General features: G+C 46.6%; 1 protein-coding gene across 1 annotated transcript in view; it reads right to left on the reverse strand.

The window, feature by feature from the left end:
• SHC4 (SHC adaptor protein 4) overlaps positions 1–12,638 on the reverse strand; it is a 108,696-nt gene extending 96,058 nt beyond the window's left edge. The window contains exon 1 of the mRNA XM_037054589.1: positions 11,442–12,638. Within this exon, the coding sequence (XP_036910484.1) occupies positions 11,442–12,026 (585 nt within the window). The 5' untranslated portion in view covers positions 12,027–12,638. The remainder of the gene's footprint in view (positions 1–11,441) is intronic.
• Between the last annotated feature and the right edge of the window lie 623 nt (positions 12,639–13,261).

The raw sequence follows: 13,261 nt of genomic DNA on the forward strand, positions 1-13,261 counted from the left end.
GTGTGTTTCATTTTCTAGTTTGCCTTGGGACACTGTGTATCATTCTTCCAGAACAGACACCGTGTGGAGACGAAGCACAACGCCATCCCTTCAACGCTGTCTGCTCCTCAAGGACAGGCTGTTGTTGTCAAGTTAAGTACTGGGAAACTTGCAGAACAGAAAACATACCCACTGATTGTGACTATGCAACAAAGCATTTACAAGTGATGACAAAAATCGGCCATGTACTGGGATCTGTATGAACAAATCAAGTTGGTGAACTGTCAGCACACAGTGCTACAATAGGACTGCTAAGGGGTGTCCACTTAACCAGTCCGCTGTGGCCACCAGGCTGCTAGAATGTCCACACCTTCTGCTGCCACCATTGGAACTGTGGACTCATCAAGAATCCCATTGTATTGGTGCCACACCTACATATGGCAACTGTAATAACCAATGAAATCACACCATCTAAGTAGATATTAAGCAAACCGAGAAAGTAAGAGGAAGGACCAGAAAAAAAACCCCTACAGAATTATCTTTTGCAGCCTGGGTCCCTTGTAGTACAGGCTCCCCTGGCCAGGTGAGTGTTCTAGGAACCCTCTGTACCAGTGTAGCCACTGGCGTTGTTGTGAGAGGCTGTGTGTGGATTTTTTTAAAGGCAGCTATTTCTACAAAAATGAGGTCAAAAGCTTTGGAAAGACTTTATGAAGGTAAGTTGCTTTTAAAAATAATGTTAGATGTGCATAAGACAACTCTAAATGATTTTTAAAATAAAACTGATTCTGCACCCAGCTTGCATTGAAGATGTCTCTGAGAGCTCACTGTAAAGAAACTAAAAGGAGGAAGGTAGAGAAGAAACTACGGGGAGAATTCATGTGAAAAACAATGAAGGGGGATATTAATCATTGTATTTATAAAACTGAGAGTAAGACTTTGACTCTACAAAACAAAAGTACATTTATGTAAGTTTAACTTAAGTGTCAAAAGAACATAGGAAACCTTTTCATCAGAAAAGAGGCCTTCTACAATGTAATATTAAGAAACACGCCATTCTTCCACCCTCGAAAATCACCAAAAATCTATCTGCTGTAATAGGACAATTGTCAGGTAAGGAAGGACGCCCGGTCACCTGGCTTGATCCACAAAGTGCCCACCAGTTCTGAGGCTCTCCCGATCTCTGCCCACCTGCTAGAAGCCATCCTCTCTTCTAGATGACTCTCAGTGACTTCAAGTTCAATGTCACGGAAATCAAACCTCTTGCCTTCTCATTACTGTTCCCCTCCTGTGTTCCTTCACCTCTTTCACTGGCAAGTCTTTTCATCGCGCCCCAGGCCTTGCTACCCCAAGACCTCAGGTGCCTTCTGTTGGAATCTGCCCTACTCTGTGCCCTCTGCATCACGTTTTTCCTCCAAAACACCCCCACTGGTGCTTCCTAACTTCATGTCCTCTATGAAGACTCTGATATGGACACCTCACCGTGACCATTGCTAGAACAGCCTTTGAGCAGGATCCCCCACCTCCAGTCACTCCCTTTTCTACACAGATGACTCCTGGCGCCTCTGCTCAAACACCTCTTCTTAGCCTGGTATCTAAGGCCGGCTCTAACCTGCCTTAAACCTCAGTTTATCTATCAGTCTTTTCCAAGCAGCTTCTCTTCTAACCAAACTGAAACCAGTGCTCTCCCTCGTATCTAATCCATAGTTTCTCACCGGTGCCCCGTCCATCTGTAATACTCTTTTTAAAATATACATTTCCTGTGGTTAAACTTCTATTCATTCTTAGGGACCATCTCAAAGGCCATAATGTGCCCTAGAATCCTTTTATGATCACCCACCTAAAAGTTGTCTCTGCTTCTCAGAGTTTGTTACACGGATGTGTTTGACTATCTTCTGTGAGTAAATAGCATTTTCTACCATGTGTTACGACTAGCTACCTCCTGGTTTCAACTGAGAGTTTCACAAAGTGTGTTTGACTAGAGTAATTCCAGAATGAAGCTGAACAAAAAGTTTGAAAATGCTGCTTATTATAGTCCCCACATCAGGAATTCCAGTGTGGATGGATAAAAATGAATGTGTGTGACAAATGTCATAAAGGAAGAATTGACAGGAGGCCATTTAGACCACAGAGAGAGTGGTCTAGAATGACTGGGACTTCTGACTCGAACAACTAGGGGATGTCACTCACTGAGAACGCAAGAGGAGGGAGTGGGGGTGCCCACATCCAATCATGTTTGGTTTGCAACCGTCGAATTTAATATCTTAGTGGAGACAGGCAGTAAAAAGATAAAAGGCCAAATCCATCACTCTCAGTTCTCATCCCCCTTGAATTCCCCATGCGTTCTCACATAGTTTGGTCCAACCTTTCTCCTTGAAAGCCTCCTCCCGCCCTAGATGACCATCCTCTCTTCATCCTCTGCCTCCAAAAAATACCTAAATATGGCTCTCTCAAAGCCTTCTTCTCTCCTTGCTCTACCCTCTCCTTTGTGGCCTTGTCTATTCCCTGCATCTTGATGAGAACAGCAGCAGAAATAATTTTGCCTCAGTCCTAACTCTTCTATTTTCTACTCGGGACTCCCACCTAGATGCTTGGAGGTCACCTTGAATGCAGCACATGCAAAATGGAATCTACCCCCAAATGCCTCCTGCTGCCCCACTTCCTCTTCTGTCGGGCCCTGCATCTTTCCTTGTTGTTATTGCCACTGCCTTTGTTCCCACACTGCTTCTCACCTGAGCTCCCTTTTTTCCAGTCCCCCTTTTTTGGATCCTCTCTGAGCATTGCAGCCTGTATAATCTTTCTAAAACATACCTCTGACTTTGCCCTCTATTTAAAAAGTATTCAATGGTTTTCTGTTGGAAAACCCAACTTTTCATATATACAACTTTGTTGTAGTATCAGTCCATCTTATTTTCCCTCGGAACTCCTAGATATACTTTGCACCCTCTCCAAACAAATCAAATTGCTATTTCCTAAATGCATCCTCCACTTTTGCACCTCCATGCCTCCCCTCCTGCCATTCTCTCTTTATCTTTAACTTTTGGCATTTTAATAATGGTGTGTCTTGGAGTGAGCCTCTTTGCATCCATCTTTTTGGGGCTCTCTGTGCTTCCTGTACTTGCATGTCTACTTCCTTTATCAAATTTAGGAAGTTTTCTTTCATTATTTTTTCAGATAAGTTTTCAAAGTCTTGCTCTTTCTATTCTTCTTCTGGCACCCCTATGATTCAAATATTGGTACATTTGAAGTTGTCCCAGAGGCTCCTTAGCCTACCCTTAATTTTTTGGATTCTTTTTTTCTTCTTGCTTTTCTGACTGAACATTTCCTGCCAGTCAAATAAGAAAGGGCTTGCCTGGCTGTTGTAGCTCAGTGGATTGAGCGCGGGCCTGCGAACCAGACGATCGAGGTTCGATTCCCAGTCAGAGCACATGCCTGGGTTGCAGGCCAGTTCCAAGCAGGGGATGCACAAGAGGCAACCATACAATGAAATCTTTCTCTCTCTCTCCTTCCCTTCCCCTCTGGAGATAAATAGATAAAATTTAAAAAAAAAACAAATAAGAAAGAGCTTGGTGTTAGATTTCATGTGATTTAAAAATGTACGTAATTTAATGACATTTCTTGTGCACCTAAGTTAATGGTTGCAAATTTATATGTATGTATCATCATTGCTATGAAACCAATAAATTTCTTATGACCTCAATCAACATTCTCAGTCTAAAACCCACTTTTTTGTGACTCCTCAACTTTTCCATATATCCCTTTGCAAAACTCTCCTGTTTCAGGTAAGCACTGAGACCTGCATCTTTGAGTCACTGTGATGTTGGTACATCAGTGAAAATATGACCACACCTCCTGAGCTCCAAAGCTGGCATCTTTTAGGAGAGGGGAAGAAACCCCAGCTACCTCCTATCCTGCTGCTGGTGGGGAGGGGCATGGAATCGCCTTGCCTCATGAGCTGTGGGCATCATTTAGATCACTGTCCTCATGATGAGACCATGACACTGGGAACTGTCTCATATTGGGGAATAGGGTTGGTCCAATATAACCCATGTGGTGACCTGGTACCAGCTTTACAGTATTGTGAAAATGAAAGTGAAAAAGAAAAGTCACATTGGGGAAATCGCCCAAAAGGGTCATGGAAGATGAATGAAATGGGGCCAAACCACACATGTTGCACAGGTACTGGTCCACCGTGGACCTGTTACCATCCCCAGGGACTGCCACAAACAAAAAGGGGGAATTGGTAAAAAGCAACGCACTTTTAGCTCCTTGCCACTCCTTTCTTGCTTTCTTTTCCCTTCTTACTGCTTTTTTTAAATAAATTAATTTTAGAGAGGGAGGAAGGGAGAGAAAGAGAGAAAATATTACTTTGTTGTTCCACTTATTTATGGAAGGTTGCATTCACTGGTTGACTCTTGTATGTGCCCTGACTGGGGATCAAACCTGCAACCTTGGCGTATTGGGACAATATTCTAACCAACTGAGCTACCCCACCAGGGCTCCCTTCTCACTGCTTTTTAAAGACAGTTTTTCTATTTTAAAAAAGTTGTTTTCATTCTGGTCTTTTTAAAAGCACATGCACAGCATTTTAATCAGGTAGACGCATTTGGCATGGCACATTCAGTATGGGCAGTGAGGGATGGTAAAGCAAGATACGGGTAGAAAACAGAGCACTGTTCACAGAACTTGGAGTTCTTGTCTGGGCTCCACCACTAAGTTGCTGCATCTCTTCTCCGAGCCTCTGTTTTCTCAACTACAAATGACGTATTGAACTTGGTCATCTCTAAGACTCTTTCTTCTAGTTAATGCTCTAGTGACCATGGGTGGTCAAGGACTGGACAGATGAGCTACGTGTGAGGGTTTAAAGAGAATAACAGGATCAACTGATCAAATCTGCCAGGATTTTCTTAAGCTCTAGCAGAATCTTCTTCTACATCTGCTCCAAGAAAGAAACAGGAAGGAAAATAAAATACCTTCAATGCCAAATTGTCAGTTTTAGCAGGAATTCCTTACTCTCACCCATTCTACCTCCTTTTTAACCACCAATAACTTAGAAAAGAGGTAAAGTATCAAGGCAGAAAGCCATCTCCATCAGCTGTGAGTACCTGGTCCCCACCTCAGGTCCACCTCTACTTTGTGTAAACATTGGAACTATCTTTGGGGAGTGTCCTGGACAGTTAGCAGACTGTCTATGTGAGAGACAGGGCCTTTCCTCTCAGCACTTTGTCTACAGGAAATACAGCAGGATTAACTAATTCTGCTGTCCCTACAGTCCTCAGCTTGGACAGCAAGCCGCAGCCTGGCCTGCCTAGACTAGACCACATGATGAAGGCCAAGTTCTCAGGATCCCAGCAGCCATCACTCACCCTGGCTTGCCCCACGGGTCAGCCCACCTTCTGCCCTCCTACAACCCTACCCTCGCCTGCTGTTCCACACCCTGACTCCCGTCTCCCTGAGCCTGTGCCAATATAACCCACCCCTTTCTGCTTGACTGATAAAGCAGGCTCAGTGTTAAGAAGAGGGTACTCAGGGCATTCCTTCTCCTCTCTGTTAACAGAGAGGTGTTAAAAATTATTTCCTTCAGGAAACTGTTCTGAATCTATTTTCTAACCACAAGAAATCCTAAAAGAAGCAGATTAAGAACCAGTGGAAAAGAAGACCTAGAGTTTCAAAATCTCAGACAGCATTTTGTTTGAACTTCTAGTTTTAAATCTGAGAAAATGAGGACCAGAGAAGTAAAGCGACTTGTTCAAGGTGTGAGAGTGGTGACTCTAACCTAGATCTCATCACTCCTAGACCCGTGCTGTTCTGCCGAAAAGATACTTGGGGCAGACAGAACACTGCAACTCTGAGGGCCAAGTCCCATCTAGACAATAGACAATGCTAATCTATTGGCTCAGTATTGAGACATGGCATTAGACATGGAAGGATAGATAGTATGAGTACACTGTGAGATTTACAAAGGAAGCAAAGAAAACACCTCAACACAAATTCATATGTGCGTAAAAAGCCAAGGAGCCCAACACCCAAGAACATCTATGTGGGCAAAGTCATGGCAATAAATGTTCTGGGGGGGCTGTTATGGATTGAATTATATTGCCCAGAGAGGCAGGTTGAAGTCTCAACTCCCAGAACCTAAGAATGTGACCTTATTAGTAGGTAGCGTCTTTATAGATGTAATCAAGTTAAGATGTAGTCACATTGAATTAATATGGGCCCTAATCCAGTGACTAGTGTCCTCATAAGAAGAGGGAAATTTGAATATGGACACACAGGAGAGAAAGCCATGATGATGGAGACATAGATTATTCATGTGTCTACCAGCCAAGGAAGGCCGGGGACTGCTGGCACCCACCTGAAGTTAGAAGAGGTAGAAAAGATCCTCCCCTAGGGCTTTCAGAGAGAGCACGGCCCTGCAAATAGCTTGATATCAGAGTTCTAGTCTCTGGAATTACAAGAGAAGAAATAGCCACTGTCATAAGCCACCCAGTTGGTGGTGTTTGTTACAGCGGCCCTAGGAAACTCATACAGTCTGAGCAAGCGGTTGGGCTGGGCTGGGATGAAGTGAGGAGACTGAAATCATGCAAGTGAATGCAACACAGCCAGCTCTCTGGGCTGTCCTGTCACAAAGTATCCCATACAGTGTGGTCCTGCGGGTGCACTACTCCATTCACCAACCTCCAGGACTGCCCGGAAGACGAGCACTGCGGGGAGACAAACCTGGGCTTGAATCCATCCTGCCTGCTACTTATGTGCTGAAGTGTAGGGTGGATAACAGACTTCTGGGGGTCTCAGTGTCTTCATGTGGAGAACACAGCCTCCCTTGGAGGGTTAGTGTGAGAACTACTGTGTCTACCTGTAGCAGCAGCTCAGTTGGGGTAAATTTCATTGTCTCTGCTTCATTTAGTCTTTGAATTGGGGTTCAATTTAGTCTTTGAACACAGGCAATTTGGGGGTTGGGGATGGGAAAGTTTAAATACTTCCCACGTGGAGGAAGGAGCTGAGAGTCATTACATGCTGGCGCGGGGGGGTGGGGGCGGTGGGGGCCTTCAAGGCTGCACAGATGAGCTTCTCATTTGAGAGATGAGCACACTGGTCACGCTATATGTTTTCCACACTCACCACAGACTATGTGGGGCACCTGGGAGACCTCCAAGTGGATGTTTGTTGATGGATGAAGTGACTTGGGAAGACCTTATAATTCACGATAGCCAAGAGTTGGAAGCAACCTAGATGCCCATCGGTCAATGACTGGATCAAAAAACTATGGTACATTTATACAATGGAATTCTATGCCTCAGAAAGGAAGAAGGAACTACTACCCTTTGCAACATCATGGATGGAACTGGAAAGCATTATGCTGAGCGAAATAAGCCAGGTGGTGAAAGACAAATATCATATGATCTCACCGTTAACAGGAATCTAAACAAACCAAACAAGCAAGCAAAATACGACCAATGACACTCAAATATGGAACAGGCTGACAGGGTCCAGAGGAGAGAGGGGAGAGAATCATGAACAGGGGAGAGGGGAGAGGGGAAAAGAGAATGGACTCACATGAACAAGTATAAAGGACACATGGACAATAACTAAGGGTGGGGGGCGGAAAGGGGAGGGAGGCGGGGAGCATGGGGCAGGGGGTGGGCAGCGTTGGGAATATAAGACAGAAACCTGTACTTGAACAAGAATTAAATAAAAATTATATTAAAAAAAAGAAACAAGCCTTAATCTTATGGTGAAAATAAACCATTTGGCATTACTGAATAGACTTTACCCACCTCACAACTTTGCTCAGGCCTAGCTGTCCATTTCCGGCCCAGTATGTATCACAGAATGATTCACTAACTCACCTTCCCTGAGACCTTCAGGGGGTTCAAAGCCTGAGCTTAAATAAAAATGACTTAAAAATAGGTGCTCGGGATTCATGAAGTGTCTTCAGCTGTGTAATTGCTTCTACATCATAAGGCCAAAAGAAGAGTCATTGTAAAATAGCGTATTTAACTCAAAGTCAATGCTAAGTCAGAGCAGATGACAGACACAGTTGCTATTGTGAAGATAAAACAAGCAAGAAAACAAAATGAACTATGCCATTTTTAAGTCCCCCAAACATAGCACCCACCACTGCCTTCCTGAACCCCCTGCTGTACAGCTCTCCTAGCACTTCCCACACGGGGTGCATCGAACTGGCTCGTTTATTCAGTCAGGGCCCGTGTCCCCTCCCTGGAGTGCACGCTCCACCAGGGCTCAGACCTGGTCTCTTTTATTCATTCATGCGTCCCCAGGGCCCGGAACAGCTCCTGTCACGTGATCAGCTCATAATACACATACTTGTTGAACAAATGAGTGAATGAATGAACGAGTGAGTTCAGGCAGGGAGCGGAGCAGTCGTATGATGTGTAAGAAAGTAGAATATGCAGCTGCCTTTTGCCCACAAAGTTTTGCCCCTATGCTCTGCCCGCCCCTCCCCGCCCCACCATTAAGGACATCTCTCTCCCTTCTCTGCCCTGATTCCATCATCACCAAGTAACCTTTGGTTTCAGTCTTCCTGTGTGCGCTTTTCTATGTAGGATCACAATTTTGGTTTTTTTCCACTGTAAATTATTGGGTTGGCATTTCAGTTTTTTTAAAAAATTGCTTCACATCTCAAAAAAGTCTGAGGAAGAGAATCTCAGCCAGGATGAAAACCTGCAGTGAAAGAGCAAAGAACGGCACAGAAGGGGCCTGGGTTCTAGATCCAACTGTCCTCTGGGCTCCGGTGTGGCCTTAAAAAAATCACTTGTCTGGGCTTCAGTTTCCCCACAGAGGCATTGAACTTGATAACTTCTGAGACCCTTACATCTTTCAAAGTTAGGATTCTATGAAAAGTATCAAAGTAGGCTCTTCCATGTATTCTGACATCCTGACAGAGGTGTTAACTGCTATCTTGTGTCACTAACAGCAAAATGGTGTGGCTCACTTGGGTCACGGGCCAGTACTTTTCCTGGGGTCAGTTCTCACCGCTGGAAAAGACAGCTGGGATTCTCATTACACATGTAAAAGGCCAGTGGAGGTGTTGCCCAGGGACAGTGGGAATCACAGAGCAACTCTCTTCCCATTTGAAATCAGGCAGGTGTGTGGGTGTGGGGTGGCGGAAGGCAATACAAGAGGAAGGAGATGAGCATTAGAAGGTAGAGGATGTCTAGGTGATGGGAAGGCAGGCACCAAGACCATGGGTTTGGAGAGTCACTCATTTTCCCGTTAGGACCTAGCAGACACCAAAGCCTGACCTGTTAGGACCTAGCACTGAAGACACTGAAGCCTGACCAACGAGAATGTGCCCATGAACTTTTTTTTAGTAGATACATGAAACAATTTCTACTATGATCCATGTCACTGTGGTGGAGGGCAAGAGCTGAGTGTCCCATAAATGTATCTTCCTTAGAGAAGGAAGAACATTTAGTTCTCCATTTGCCGAGGCTGCTCCAAGCCTACTCTCTTTGCAACCCTTTCAATGTTCGTTATTGGTCTTCCTAGAGATCTTGATTGCCTGTCTGTACTGCAGTTATTAGGTCAGCTCTCAAATGTACACCTTCAGATGAGACTTCTCACCTGACTGCTAGTCTTATATGACTGCCAACCTACAAATGAGTACCACTCAGATATCATTACTCTAAATGTAACGTGTCAAGAGCAAATAACATGAGTCTCCCCAATTCACTCCGTTTCTATCACTGGCATCACTAATCTTGTTCTGAGGCTTATGGCTGAAGGTACCTTGTTACTCTTTACAACCCCTTTCATCGGTGGTCATCCACAACTTCCCTCAACAGCGCTAACAAGCTCACCAATCTGCCCACTGCTGCATCAGTGTTGTCTGTTCTGTCATTTGTATTATGACCTGAAATGACTGCTCCGTCCCCCCAAACCGAGCCTTCTCAGAGTCTCTCTCATTCATCTCCTTTCTTACACCTCCACCTTCATCCCTGTCTTCATTCTTCTTACCTAAACTTCCGGGGCATCTTTCTTACTGGCCTTCCAATCTCTAATGTTTCCCTGCTTTCAATCCATCTCAAAGAAATCCACAAATTGGACTTTTTTAAAAGATTTTATCTATTTATTTTTAGAGAGGGGAAAGGAGGGAGAGAAACATTAATGTGCCAGAGGTACAGATTGGTTGCCTCTCCCATGGCCCCAGCTAGAGACCTGGCCAGCAACCCGGTCCTGTGTCCTGACCGGGACTCAAACCGGCGACTCTTTGGTTCATAGGCCGGCACTCAGTCCACAGAGCCACACCAGCCACATCAGGTTGATCTTTTTGAAACCAATTTCATCAAGTCACAGTTTGCCAGTCAGTGTTTAGAAACTCCTCACAAGCACTTAAGAGCTTCCATCAACCGCTCCCTCCTCCCCAAGACCTATCCATGGGGAGCGGGATAGGTCCCCTATCCTTGACCCCTATCCTTTACTAACTGGTATTTGTTTGAGCACCAACTATGAACCAGCCACTCTCTCTCTGCTCCTCCCCAGCATCCCCCTTCTCTTCAGTTAAGCCCAGCTTATGCGATGCTCACCTGCAGCCACCACAGTGATACCAGCCTTTTGGGCTCTGCTCAACCTCTTGCCCTGCCTGGAGGCTTCTCCTTTCTGCCAATCCATTTTTGTCCTCTCTTCCAAGATGCACCTTCTCCCAAGGGTTTCTAGTGCTAATGAATGCCAGACCACAACCTTTCCCCGTTTCTGAATTTCTAAATATCTATTGCTAAGGATATTTCTCTCATTATTTCACATGCATTCATTGGTCTCAACATACCAATTGACATGTGAGCTCCAGAAGGGCAGGCACCAAGTCATCTTTTCTTCTTTTCCCCAGAACTGGAATGGGCAAGACCAGATGCAAAGCCAGCAAGGACCTTGACTTTGCACACAGCTCACAGACAAGGCCTACTTGTCACATTGCAGGCAATAAAGGCAAAAAAGGGCACCGAAGACCTCAGACCAGCTCCTCATATAAGGCTATACAGACTTGGCCATGATTTGAGAAACGTTTATTAAACGCTGAATTAACGTTTTTAAATAATTCAAGTTCCTTACACACCACATATTCCTCTAGCACAGAAATACAATGGCCGGTATTACCTACCAGGTATCAGTCACTAATCAGATTTGAAATTCTTGACCCTTCCTGGTCAGAATGCTAGGTCCAGGGTGAACAAGAAGGCCCCAACTCAGCTGTCCTTATGAGAAGTTGCCCTGCAAGTTAGCACCAGCTCATGCCCTTGAATCAAAGTTGTCCAAGGCCAATACAAGCCAGGTATCTGCAGAACCTGAAAGCCCAGCTCCCCTCCTTCCCTCGGTCCAGCTGCACGGTGTCTTGTCCAAAGCTAGTCCACAGTCAAATGATGTGCAGCCCGTGCAGAAAGTGGAAAAGCCACCCCGTTCCCCAGGAGTTCTTAGGAGTGCAGAGAAGGGAATAGATATGGACTTACCTTCACATAGTAGTTCATGCCCATCCCCAACAGGTGCTGCAGAAAGTGCCTGTCCTGCCTGCTCCCGGGGGTTGGCGCCCCAGGGCCCGGAAGGGGGCAGACATCAGGAGTTACTGCGGTTGTCCTGTGCCTCACCACGTCCTGCTGCGGCGGGGGTGCAGACCCCGACCTATTTAGACTGGTTTCAGAGGAAGCTGGGCTGCTGGGAGCCGGATCCTGGCTTTCCTGCAGCTTCAGGCGCGGTACCTCTTTGGTACCCAAGCAAAAGTTTTTCAGACTCAGCAAGGTGGCTGGGTTGGCTAGCTTCACACTGGCCATACGCGGGATCAAGGTGCACAGTGGGGTGGGGCTCTCCTGGGACGCCAAGGTGGCATCTTCAGCCGGCAAGTGAGATGTCAGGGCGGGGAAGGGAGGCTGCGGTGAACCCTTGCTCCCGACGGAGCCTCCGGGACTGCCTTCGTCCAAGGACGTGATGGACTCGTTCCGAAAACGGCTGTACTTGGCCCTGTGCAGCATCCCTGGGTGCCCGAAGAGTCCTACGTACAGCACGAGTCCTGCCAAGCTGTCCTGACCGCGTTCTCGCATAGCCTTGGCAGTGTTGAAACAGGATACGGTTGCATAAATCCTCTCGTAGTCTGCTAGATACACAGTCCAGAAAACAAATGCCTCGACGCCCCGTGCAACTCTCGGAGGCCACCTCTCCAGCGCTGCTCCCAAACCCTTCGGGATGACAGCCCAGAGGGAAAACGCCTCCCCAGCTTTCAGTCCCTCCCTGGCCCAGGCGGCAGCACCCGGTGTTCTCGCCTCAGATTCCTTGCTGGGGAAGCCTGTGTCCAGGCTCGCAGAGGCGGGGATCACTCAAGGCCAACTCTTAGGCACAGAACCGGCCGAGCACGGGCCAGCGGGTCCCGCCGCATCGCCAGCGGTGCAGGGAGCTAGCTGCATGATTTAGCGCCCCCCACCTCCAGCCACCCCTCTGCGCACAGGAACTTTCAAACCTGCTCCCTCCGGTTCCCACAGGGCGGGGCAACCACTGGCCTATTAACCCCTTATTTGTTCCAACGATTGTTCATAGAAAAAATAGAAAAGATGTAAAGAAGCCAAAGGGCCTTCTGCCTGCATTCGCTGATTCTGATGGCTGCCCTCTCTTGAAAGATCTCATCCTGCACCCCGTCCGGGCCACAAGCCAGGAATACTAGTGACCGGAGCTGCTCGGCATTATTTCAAGGACTTGCGATAGCTCCGTGTTCCTCAGACCCCCTCCCAGCCCGTCCGCCCGCCCGCAGCCGCCGAGCTCAGAGCGCCCCTCCCTCCTGCACAGTCTCAGAGCCTCCGTCGGCAGCGGGAGCGCACGGGCAGCAGAAGGCTGAGATGTGCGGGATGGTACGCAGAGTGTTGAAATTTTTATGAATGAACATTGCTGAATGAATTTCTGTCTGTGTGTGCAAGCTAATAAATCTGTGAATGAAGCTGAGAATAGCTGTAATTGACTGATGGGCTCAGGGGTGCTTGGTTTTTATCCAATCAGGCAGCAGCATGGTGACTCATGCACCATAAATACACTAAGCTAGTAGCCAGGAGAAATAAAACTGGAGGGAGAGGAGGGAGAGATTCCGTTTTGTGATATCCGATGAAGGGGTTAAAAGGAAAGGCGAACATTTACTATCAATCAGCAGTCAGCTGGGCAGCAGCAGGTTAAAGGTCTATTTCCTCCTTTGCGGAGATGGCCAGGAAAGCCAAGCAGAAGAGCTAAAAATCAGATCCATTGTTCTACAGATATTAGGACATATGGCACATAACTCCTGTGGGAAGCCAGTGAT

This window comes from Sturnira hondurensis, unplaced genomic scaffold (assembly GCF_014824575.4).
Source record: "Sturnira hondurensis isolate 20B ecotype Veracruz unplaced genomic scaffold, ASM1482457v3 Scaffold0008196, whole genome shotgun sequence".
In the NCBI taxonomy this organism is placed as follows: domain Eukaryota; kingdom Metazoa; phylum Chordata; class Mammalia; order Chiroptera; family Phyllostomidae; genus Sturnira; species Sturnira hondurensis.